The sequence below is a fragment of the Stenella coeruleoalba genome (assembly GCF_951394435.1).
Source record: "Stenella coeruleoalba genome assembly, chromosome: 2".
Classification (NCBI taxonomy): domain Eukaryota; kingdom Metazoa; phylum Chordata; class Mammalia; order Artiodactyla; family Delphinidae; genus Stenella; species Stenella coeruleoalba.
In genome coordinates this window covers 162,783,016-162,795,466 of record NC_137147.1, presented here as the reverse complement: position 1 = coordinate 162,795,466, position 12,451 = coordinate 162,783,016, and the positions used below count along the sequence as shown (strand labels likewise).

The following is a 12,451-nucleotide window of genomic DNA, read 5'->3' as shown; positions in this document are numbered from 1 at the left end:
GCTTCATTTGCCTCCCATATTTTTAGAAATACTCTCATTCCTTTAAAAAGATTTTTGTTAAAACATATTTTAAGTTGAATTTGACAACACTCTTAGCCTGAAAGACTAAAACATGCTCAATCAATTTCTACAGGGACTTCCCTGGTGGCACAGTGGTTAAGAATCCGCCTGCCAATGCAGGGGACAAGGGTTAGAGCCCTGGTCCGGGAAGATCCCACATGCCGTGGAGCAACTAAGCCCGTGCGCCACAGCTACTGAGCCTGCTCTCTAGAGCCCACGTGCCACAACTACTGAAGCCCGGTGCCTAGAGCCCGTGCTCCACAACAAGAGAAGCCACTGCAATGAGAAGCCTGTGCACCGCAACAAAGAGTAGCCCCCGCTCGCCACAACTAGAGAAAGCCCGCGTGCAGCAACGAAGACCCAACGCAGCCAAATATAAGTAATATAAGTAAATTAAATAAATTAAATAAATTAAAAATAAAAAAATCAAAGGGAGGGGCTTCCCTCGCCATCTGGTGGTTCAGACTCCGTCCTTCCAATGCAGGGGGCACGGGTTCGATCCCTGGTCGGGGAACCAAGATCCCACATGCCATATGGCATGGCCAAAAAATAAAATAAAGGTGTGCTTTTTATTTTTATTTATTTATTATTTTTAAAGGTGTATTTTTTTAAAAAATGAAAATAAAAATAAAAGGGAAAAAAGGGCGTACCATGTTTGCCTGTAAACAATGATTTAAGTTATTTTTCAAAATAATAAATAAAAGCTTGAAAAGGTGAGTAAATGGGGATTTAGAGTGATCTGTGTTGAAACCTGGAAGCACCCCAGGGGGACAGCACGAGGTGGTCCCCACACCTCAAGGCTCTTACCGTAAGCGTGGCTGTGTTCTCGTCGTCCGACCACTGCATGGAGAGGAGGACAGAAACAGAACGTTAAATGTGGACAGTGTACTGGGCTTCCAAAAAGCAGTGCCCCATCTAAAAATCACCCATACACAGGAGACAGCTCTTCCTGAACACAAAGTATGTGTCCAAGGGAAATTTTCATGTAATTTCTCACTTGATTGAATCTATGCTAAGATCTCAAAGCCAGAACCATTTCAGAGAACATTTTGATTAGAACACGTTACGGAACAGTTTATATTATTTTGAACCAACCTGTATTTCTTCTGCTTCATTATCACTGTCTGGCTGAGAACATGTTGGCGGATCTTCCCTGGAAGAACATAAAATTTAAATTGAGCAAGAGAAAGCTTTGGTGCTGTGCAGTCATAATTGCAGGTGTGCTGAGTATATATATATTTTAAAAAGCCTTAGAATTGGAGGATAATGTTAGGAAAACTTCACTTTTTGAGACAGAAACTAATAAAAACCAACATGAAATTAACGAGAGTACAAGTCCAATAAGAGATGGCGGAATAAAAACTTCCTGCCCTCTTCTCAGAAATCACTAGAAACAAGGAAAAGAAAAACTCAAACTCCACCTGTGAGGACACTAAGAATCCAGTCTCAATCTCGATATAAGAGAAAGTGCTGCCCAAGACAAGGAAGACCAGACGGGATGAAGGAAGCCACAGAAGGAACTGCCGGAGGAGCTGTTCCGGGCAACCGCTGGACACCCTGCGGGCGCAGCCAAAAATCTTTTGTTTACATAGTGAAAACAGGGCGTGTGGGCTGGTGGCAGGAGTTACCCTGGATCTGGACTGGCACCACTGGAGGGCATGGGGGAGGAAGAGAAAGACATATTCAGACATGCTGTCTTAGAAGGAGCCAGTGTGCAGAGCGGGTGTTGAAAAGGGCCATTAACAGCCAATCCTTACCGCCTGGGGCGAAGCAAGGGCTGAAAGACCGCAGAGGGAGCGACACTGCCCAGGCCTATGAAGAACTCCCTCTTGAAATGCTACTAAAATGATTTAAAAGATCCCAAGGGAAAAAGCACCAGAGAGGAGACAACTGCAGAGAAGAGACAACAGAAGTCTGGAAAACAGAAAGCCAGTGGCGGGGGGACCCACTTGGCAACAGGCAGACCCTGGAGCCATCACACACGATGGGACCACAGCTCCGGCTTCAAAAGGGGTGACCTGAGTGAAGTCCGTGAAGGGGGCAGGGAGGCACGCCGAGCTGTCCTCAGCTGGCACACCCCAGCAACTCAACCTCCTCCGTGGACCAAACCGGGTAAGGGCTCCGGTCCTTAATGCCCTAGAGGAAAATCGGGGTGAAATGCTAGAATACGACGAAGTCATAAGTGGAAGTCGTGTTAACAGTGAGACCTCTAGTCCCCTTCCTCCCTCCCTGCTCCCCCAATACAGACAGATTAGAGGACTCATCTCTGTAGACACTGGAAAACCCCCGGGGAAAGACTCACAAATAACTGTCATCTGGGAATCTTCCATCAATACCTGCTGACTGCTGGCACTCTTAGTCAACAAGCCCCACCCGGGCACATAAAGTTTCTGCGTGTGTGTGTGTGTGTGTGTGTGTGTGTGTGTGTGTGTGTCCATCCCTCACTCTTAAATATGAATAAAGGCCTAGAATCATGAGAAAACTAAAGAAAGGCTCCAAGATGAGAAAAGAGTTTTTAAAAAGAGAGAGAAAAGGTACATGGATGAAATAAAGACAATACAGGAACCAGATGAAAAATAATTTTTTAAATCATAAATATCCTCAAAGATAAAAGATACTGCATTCATGAGAGGAGGCCAGAGGACAAGGTTGGACTTGTAGAAACTGAAAACGTGGTAGCCGAAATCTAAAAATTCAACAGAATGAATGGCAAAATCAAGGAAATTTTCCAGAAAGTAAAACTAAGAAGACAGACAATAGGGAAGAAATGATAAAATTCAGAGAATTAATCCAGTAGACCCAGCCTCTAAATAATAGGAGTTCCAGAAAGAGAAGCAAGAAAATAAGAGGAAATGATCAAAGACATAATATTTTTAACTGTTCTAGAACGAAAGAGCCCACCAAGTACACATCACAATGAATGGGAAAAACAAAAACAAGAAACTCTGATGATGTATTTACAAAGATGGCCACAGCAATTCTTCCCATCTTGACATGCCCCTTTGCAGGGTGACTTTGCCACTCTTCCCATCAAGAAATGGCATCTGTTTTCCCGCCCCTTTAATTCAAACTGGCTTCAAGACTCATTGTGACCAACAAAATGTAGCACAAGCGACACCATGTGATGCTGAACCTAGGTGTCAAGTCTTTACAGCTTCCGTGCCCCCGTTTTTGGAATGTTGCCACCACCACGTAAAGGAGCTGAGTCTGAGGCTGAGAAATCACAAGGAAAGAGAAGCCCAGGTGACAGTCAGCGTCCGCTGCCAGACATGAGTGAGGTATCTTAAAACCATCCAGTTTTATGGTCGAGCCACCAGAAAACTACAGCCGCAAGAGCGACCTCAGCAAGACCGACAGAAGACTTGCCCAGTGTCGAGCATTACAGAGGCTCTGAGATTTTACCCCACTTGCAAGCTAACAAGTTAGCCTGCCAGAGTTCATGGACTCTGGCGGAAGACAGGGGACTCCTGGGTCAGAAACAAAGGACTCTCACTCACAGTACAAAGCATGAGCTCCATCTTCGAATCAGTTCCCTCTGGCCCCTCACGCCCCGTGGAAGGTCAAGGAGTGACCCAGGTTTGTGTTACAACTGAGGAACCCTGAACTTAGAGAATCTCATCTTTTATAATGAGCTGCAGGTAAACCTGGCTGGTCTTTGACCCAAGAGGTGACACTGTCTTTATCTGTACTAGACAGTAACAAGCCTGCTCTCTGCTAGGGAGAGACACTATCTCTATCTTCCAAGGCCATCTGCTGCATAAACGTCTTTGAAAAGACAATCAGGAACAAAAGCTGTCAGTGCCTCTGCTCAAAAGACATGCAGAGACCCAAGGAGAAGTGTCTCTCAACACCCAGCTGAGCAAACATTGACACATAAAATGGTCACGTTTTAAGTCACTAACTTTAGGCAATACAGATGACTATCATGAAATAACAACACAAAAGGTACTCAATGAACTTGAAAATGCATTTATCACTCTAAAACACCACTTTTGGTTTTTGTTAGTATAACAAAATACATTTTTAAAAAACATATTTGTAATCGGTGTATTCATACAGTTCTTCAGAAAAACTTATTGCAATTCCTACCATGGGATGTGTCACTGAAATGGAAAAGATGATGGAGTGTATATACTGGCAAGTTCACCAGACTTGCTTTCCAAGGTAAACCTCTAAATACTGAGGACTGAGTTGATGTTAATATTTAGAAGTATTCTCTGTTTTCTATATCACAGCTAGCACTGAGCTGGTACCTAAAAGCCGCGGGAAATGTGAGAGCACTGGCTTTGGAGGCAGACAGACATTGTCAGAATATGTCAGTTCTGCCTCTGTTAGTCGCGAGCGTGGCACCAGAATCCCATCTATAAAACCAGGATGACAGTAGCTACTCTGCAGAGTTGTGAAGATTCAAAACATGAACGAATCGAACATGTGTTTTATAATTGGCATCTATTGTCATTCTCCTTAAGGGAGACGATCAGGAAAGAAAGAACTCCCGGGGCCAAAAGGAGACAGTGAGGATTGACACCTACTCGGGAGCGCTGAGTCAAACCACCTGAATCCGACCCAACTTGTCAGCCCAGGTCAGGCACCACCTCTTCTGTACAAACTCCCTGCATCACCCCAGCTTACAGTGATTATTTCAACTCCAAAAACATGGCTTAACAGAACACTGGGTGCTTTTGTTCCAAACACGGGCACCTATTTATTTACATCTTTGACTTGGCGACTAACTAAGCCTGGACTCCCAAGGCAGGATGTCCCACCCATCTTTTCTTGTTTGTTTGTTTTAAATGGAAAGTTTATTTGCTCAGTACACCAGACACCCATCTTGTTATCCCAGTAGCATGCTCAGCACCCAACTCATGGTAGGCACCCAATAACGTGCAATGAAAATGAATCACTGTCTACACCAGAAATGCGTGCTACCAGCCTCCTTTCCTACACCAACTGCAGGCAATGATAACCAAACCAAGCACGTCAAGATCTTCCCTGCCTCAGACCCCTCCTTAATGCTGCTCCCTCAGCCTTGAAGATTCTTCCCTTTGCCCTTCAACTGACTGCTTTCCACCCAAACTTCCTAACTGAGAGGCTCGTAAGTTAGCTCTTTGGGGTATTCCCTGACCCTCCCTGAAATCCTCAGCCCCAGCCCACTCCCAGTAATTTAATACGGCAGTGATCACCCCATTTCCTTCACAGCCTTTACCACAATTTTCACTTATATATTTACTGGTGTGTTTGTTTAATGTGCGGACTGAGATTAATGATAATGGTGAGAACAGTTAGTATTTCTTAAGAGCATACAATGTACTAGGCATTATTATATTTATAAACATTAAATATTTATGGCTAAACATTTTATGCATTATCTCCTTTTATCCCTGCAACAACCCTATTTACAGAAGAGGAAACTGAGGCACAGAGAGCTAGAAATGAGCAAAGATAGGATTTAGCCCTAGGCAATGCGACTGACAGACCAGCACTGTGCTATTTGACTCCCATAAAATACAAAGCTGAACTGTCAACTCCAAAAAGGCAGGGTCCCTACCTGATTTGTGCGTTACTGGAGAGCAGAGTGAAGTGCAGTGTGCTGTATCACACTGCTTAACAGTGTTTAACAGGCCTGCCTCTGCCAGAAGTTCATGCACACATCTGGCCAACGAAAAACAACACAGGAGCTCTTCCACAAGCTCAGAGCACTGAAATCTACCCAGGCCTTTCTAACAGCGGGAGGCATTTGCTTTACACTCCCATTTATGTAAGCTTATTAAGTGTTCTATATTTAAAAATAATAAAGTTACGTGTGTAAATATCCCAAGGTTGAGACTCACCTACCTATTCTGTTTCCTTATCCTGCAATTATTCCAAGTCAATGAGGCTCTAAATTAATAATTTTCAGGTTATTAAGTGGTTGAGAATACCAAAAACAGAACTATAATCTAGAAAGCTACACAGAAGATCCATCAGACCAAAAAATATATATATATGTATATATGTGTGTGTGTGTGTATATATATATATACACACACACACATATACACATACACATATATACATACACACACATACATATTTATGGTAAAATTAGTGTACTGAAAACATACACAATTCTAATTACATTTCTGAGTTCATTTACTGAAGAAACGTTCATCAAGCACCTCTTGTGTATCAGGCACTGTTCCAAGAGCTGGGAACACAACTGTCCAAGTCCCTGTTCTCATGAAGACTGTATTCTAATAGAACCACTAAGGGAATGATGTCAGATGGAAGTAAGTATTACACTGAAAAATAAAGTGAGGTTAGGAGATAAAAAGTGATGCACCAAAATGTGGTAATCCATACAATGGAGCAGTACTTAGCCTTGAAAAGGAAGGCAATTCTCACGCATACTGTAACATGGATGAATCTCAGGACATTATGCTGAGTGAAATAAGCCAGCCGCAGGAGGACAGGTACTGTGTGATTCCTCTTGTATGAGGTATCTAGAGAAGTCAAATTCACAGGCACAGGAAATAGAATGGTGGTTGCCAGGGGCTGGTGGACGGGAGCGATGGGGACTCAGTGTGTAACTGGTACAGAGTTTCAGTTTTTCAAGATGGCAAGAGTTCTGCAGATGAATGGTGGTGATGGTTGCACAACATTGTAACTGTACTTAATACCACTAAACTGTACACTTAAAAATAGTTAATATAGTAAATTTTATGTTATGTATATTTTATCTCAATAAAAAATATATTTTTTAATAATTCTAAGGGAAAATTATTTCCAACCTAGAATTCTATTAAAAAAACGAGTGATGTTATCAGTAAGGGTTACCATTAAGCTACTTCAGAAAGGAGAGAGAAGGATGAACACTTAGATAACATGACTTCTGAGCAGAGACCTGAATGAAAAAATAGGAATGACATTAAAGTATGATTCTTAAACTTTTTCCAGTTTGCACTAAAAACACTGAAGCATGGTACTTTCCTTTATAAACAGAGGAACGACTTGAACAAAAGGAATAGTTATCATACACATTTTCTAAAAGTAGAGATGAAAGGAATTACTCAATTTCACAACTTGTAATTATTAGTAGAGGAAGTACTCAATTTTGAAAATCTTATCAACTGAGCATTGACAAGGAATACAGAACAAAGATCAGCAAATAATTTTAACTAGGGAAAAAAGGGAGAGAATGGAGCCAAAGCTAATGTACTTATTTTACATGGTAATCGCTGAGATTTAATCATTACAAATTTCTTTATGCTAAAATTTAAAGAACTTTTTTCTGATATGCCTTACCTTCCTGACACCACCAGAGTTCCATCATCAAGTAAATAATCCTTCACATTCTGAGGAAGTGGAAGAATGACACTAAAAAACAAAAACAAAATGCACATACCAAAAAAAAGGGCATCAATTTAAAAGACCAACCATAAGCAGAGAAAAAAAGTTCAAAACTCAATTTCTGATTTACTTGTTCCCTTTATTTTAATATGAAGTGGGAAATGTTAATGATGGACACTTGGCAGCAGCAGACTGGAAATTAGGATAATATGAATAAATACTGTGGTAAACTAAATTAGGTGCATATAATTACCCCCATTGTCTCGGTGATAAAGAGACAAAAACCAGCCAAATCCAAAGAACTGGACTGAAATCACAGTATGAAAGCAACAAGCTCAGAAGAATTCTGAGTACAAGGGTTATGTGCCTTTAAGAAATTAGAGCCCTGCAGGTATTTGCAGCAACACAGGAAATGAGCAAACAAATCAGAAGATGAACAGCATCTGACCACCTTCTAAGAGATGGGGAGGAAGCAGGCTTAAGATGTGGAAACCATTCTTTGGTTGGCAATGAGTGTGTAAGGCTAAGAATTCACGCTATGTTTGGATGTGCATTCTATTCACCTGATCACCAGAGTACACAGCTGCCTACCTGGGCATGCTTCAGTTGAATTGGTTTCAGACAATCATAATTAAGGAATGGCAAAGCCTATGTGAGAAAACTAGAAAGTTGCATGGGAAGGCATCAAATGCCTAAATAAATAAATGAATAAACTTTACTCTTTATATTTGATATACAAGCCTCATTTACCATCATCTTGTTGTTTATTTAATAATCACTGATCATGTTATAAACATTCACTTGTGTTACTGTTTATTAAATACGTTTTTTTCTTTTGGGAAAAAAAAAAGGGATGACAAAGCCATACTTGATATCACTTGAAAAAACGTATGGCATAATTTGGTTTTTTATTCTGTAATAATCATCAAAAATCCTGCCACAGATACCTAAAATGCTATTACTTTGATCTTGAGGCATGTATTTTTTAAAAACTGAAAACGATTATGGCCTGCTTTCAGAGAGACCATAATTGACTTATAACAGTATGCTTCATTTATTTATTGAATAAGTTTTTTGGCACATTACAGATGGATTTTGTGCACAGGAAAGATTATTCATGAGCTACTTCAGTTTTAGAAATTAATATCTGATTTATCAAAATTACAATTTCACATTCAAAAGCTTACTTCTTCTTCAGGCTTTTAAGTTCAACTACCAAATCTTATTCTTCTATTTGTAAATCTGCTAAATTTTAATGAAATTTCAAGTGAGTCTTTGAAACTTAAAAGTTGCTTTAAATTTTTTAACTCTTGTAAAAATAATCTAGTCACCTTTCTTTTTAAATATGTCAATTGTCTAATTACAGGTAAGCCTTTCCAAGTATTTAACTCTTACAAAACCAGTGAATTAAATTGTAAGTACAGTGAATCCAAGGTTCTTGCAAACATTCCAATTGAAACTGAAAAACTTAAAAAATTTTCTTATATCTTTTAACGTATCACAATTCTAAACCAATTACACAATTTAAATTGGAAACACAAGGCTAACCTGTTATACATATGCCAAATGTTCTCAAAAAGGCAAATTCAAGGATATTAAATAAACTTAACAGGAGAAAAAACCCTCAAGTTTGAATTATTTCATCACCTCTATATATAATTCTAGCTCTTCCTGGGGTTAAAGATACTTACCCAACAATGTCAGCCCAAGAGAATTATACACGACCTTCCTAAGAGAATTTGAAGTTTACCTTCTCATGGGCCTGAGACTGAGAAATATCGGCAGGGATGCTGGTTCCTAGACATCAGGGTGATTTTCCTGACCACAATAAGAGCAGAGAGAGCCCTCTTCTATGCCAGTAACATCTCTGAGTCCCCAAATCGATGATTTCCGAGTCCACGTCCCTTGTTTCTGAGTTATACTAATTCTCAAGTCTGATGTGAATCCTGACTTTCCCTCCAGGTTGCATCATCCCTTGACTGGATTTGAAACATCTATTTACTGTTTGATTCCATTGTGAATTCTCTGCATATTTTTCCTATTTGGAGGGTCTACAACTCTTACATGTATGAGCCTCACCGAGTTAGATTCTGCATCGTTCTCATGAGTCCCTGAGTCCTGCTGTCACAGTTCTAAAGTCGCCCTAATGACGTGACCTTGCATTATGTTACCTAAGTCATGGAGGAGTCCTAGATGACTCCATTAAGAACTGAACGCCTAGGAGTGGGAAAAGACACAAAAGAAAAATAAAAATCACAGTACAATATGGTAAGTGCTGTACCAAGTGCAGATGTACCAAAGGCCACCAAAATTCTGAAGAAAAGGGAACCATGCCTGAGAGACTGAGGCCATAAATAAGTCATGGCCAGGCGTACTTGACCCAAAGCTACTGAGGCTGTCGAAAAAGAGCTTAAATCAGTCACTGAAATCCACGATGCAGGCAAGACTCCATGAGGCCCAAACGAAAGATGTAAAAGATTTAATGACAAAGTACCTATCCCATCAAGTCGATATAATTCTATACACAAAGACAAGCTAATCTAATGGAATGGAGGTTGAAGGGGCCTTTAAAAGATTATTTATAACTTTCATATTTGAAGAAAGAAACATTTAGAAAGGAGAGTGGATGGCCCAAAGTCATCTAGCTACTTATTCTTAAGCCTGAGTCAAAGTTCTAGAACATGTCAAAAAATGATTCTATATTCTTTCCTCCATAATCATCTCTGAACCTTGATTAATAAACACCAAATAATAAGGCTGAGTCAATAACCAGAATATGGTTTCTCGGCATTAAAGTTGACAATGACAAACCTAACACAACTCCACCAGAATGACCTGGGTTGTGGAGGGACATCCTGCCATATGTTGGGTTCCAGTGATGACACCACAGAACTAACTAGAGTTACAGTTCAAAGACAGAGGAAAGAATACTTTCAGGCAACACAGCTTAGTTGTGGACTGGTTAAAAAAATTTAAAAAAATCCCACGCCTTGGTTTATTTTTCACTCCCAGCTTCACATGAATGGTACACATTTTAAGTGAACTAAAATTATTTTGCTTCAATGGAGCTTTGATTAAATCAAAAACATTAACAATGAGCAGCTTTTTGTACTATATGCCAGAAACAGTGGCAAGCATCTTTAATGCTTTATCTCATTTAATTCTCATGACAATCCTACTATTTTCTCAATTTTCCAGATGGGGCTTAGAGAGATTAAGCGATTTGCACAAGATGCTGGTGGAACCAAAATTCCACGCCAGACAGATGGCCCTGACTCTGGAGTCCAATTCTTAACCATTATACTTTACTGCTGAAGGCAAAGAAAAACTCCGCCAGAGGTGACAAAGGTGCCTGCACACAAAGCACAAGGCAGTTTCGAGTGAACTCCGTGTGAAAATGTCTGACAGGCTCACAATTACACCTTCTATCACACCAATACAAAATAAATAATTCTAGCATCATCTCAGACCCTGAGCCTCTTTCGATTATGCAAGAGAATGAAGGACTGGCACATCATATAAGAAGATAAAGTCCACTGCTGCTGTTGAAGCTCTTCCTTCCGTTTTGGTGTTCCTTCAACCATCTTCAAATGCAAAGCTCCTGCGAGATGCTCTAACCTCCATTACACCCTGGATAACTGGGAGCTGATTCTATGTATGAATAACAGGATAGAAAAGAACTGTCTTTTGAGTAATCTCCTTGGGCTTGTCCAAACACTCAGGATCTCAAAAGTTTCCCTCTCTGTATTCACACTCTCTGCACCGAGAATGAAAAGGGAAGATGCATATCTAAAAAAGTGGCAATCTAGGCCTAAAGGGGGAGTGCCAAAAGACAGAAAATCCTACCCGTGGATACGCAGCTCTTTGATCTATCCGCCTTAGTGTGGGAAAGCCTACCCTTGCATCACGCTCCAGATGTCACGACTGCTTTTGAACATTTGAGGATATTCTCCGAGCTGCCTTGCCTACATTACCTCAAATGACCGGGTGAAGGATGAAAACAGTTAATCCTCTGCTTGCCCTGCAAACTGGTCATAGATTCCTTGTTGTGGGCCAGAGAACTAGAAAACAAATCCTGTTCCACTTCTCTTTCAGACGGCTTCCATCCCTAACAACACATAAGTATACTTTACTAATGCTTTCCATCTACACTATCATGTTGGAGCTTCACAATGGAATTTGAGGTTGGGTCTGTATCATTGTTCTCATTTGATAGTGACCAAAAACTATCAAGTCCCCCAGCGGGTTAGTCAGTGGCAAAGCCCAGACTACCCAGTTCTGCTGATCACCTCCCCCCGCTGGCAATTCTAAAGGCAGTTAAGGTGAACTCCCAAGCCTAAACTAGCTTCATCTGCTCCTCAGACCGCCTCTGACCTTCACTGAGCCACGACACTGCCCTTCTACCTCCCCAGCACCCTCCCTGATGCACAACAGGGGGCACAGCAAACATGGATCGACTTCATTCATCTCCCCACCCGAAATACCACCAGGAAGTCGAAATCTCGGCCCTGGCGCTCCCATCCAGGCCTGCAGTTTTTTTATGGAGCTGGGAGTCGCCCCAAATGTCGCAATCCCCTTTTGCCCATTGCCTCGGCGTAACCCCTCTCGTCTCACCTCTTGATGGTGAGGCTTCTGAACAGTGGATACCACGCGGAAAACTGACAGTGCAGCACATGCTCCTTCTTCATCCTCCAGCCGCCCCCGCCGCCGCCGTCGCCGCCGCCTCTCCCTCTGCTCCCAGCACCCTCCCGGAACCCTGGTCTCCCGTCCCGGAAGTGCCCGCCGAGCTGGTTTGGTGAGAGGACACTTCCGGTCTATTAAGCAAGGAGGAAGGAGTGAAGAAGGAGCGGAGAGAAAGAATCTTGGGGCGTGCTTTTTTAGGGTACACTCACACGCACACGCAGACGCACACACACACAGTTCTGTCCACGGGAGAGGAATTCCGAAACTGTTGAGACGAGGATTGTAAATGCAGGGCTCCTCTTCTCGTCTAGCCGCGCACTGCCCCGGAAGGTAATCCTCTGCGGCTAGGTCACCAGCGGGGGTGCTACGGGTGCCGCGA

At 41.7% G+C, this 12,451-nt stretch overlaps 1 protein-coding gene across 1 annotated transcript in view; it reads right to left on the bottom strand.

Annotated features, from left to right (window-relative positions):
- CDC123 (cell division cycle 123) overlaps positions 1-12,115 on the bottom strand; it is a 54,849-nt gene extending 42,734 nt beyond the window's left edge. The window contains exons 1-4 of the mRNA XM_079912679.1: positions 12,004-12,115; positions 7,345-7,416; positions 1,156-1,213; positions 868-900 (exon numbers count right to left, since the gene is read on the bottom strand). Coding sequence (XP_079768805.1) covers positions 868-900; positions 1,156-1,213; positions 7,345-7,416; positions 12,004-12,077 — 237 coding nt within the window. The 5' untranslated portion in view covers positions 12,078-12,115. The remainder of the gene's footprint in view (positions 1-867; positions 901-1,155; positions 1,214-7,344; positions 7,417-12,003) is intronic.
- Positions 12,116-12,451: the final 336 nt, after the last annotated feature.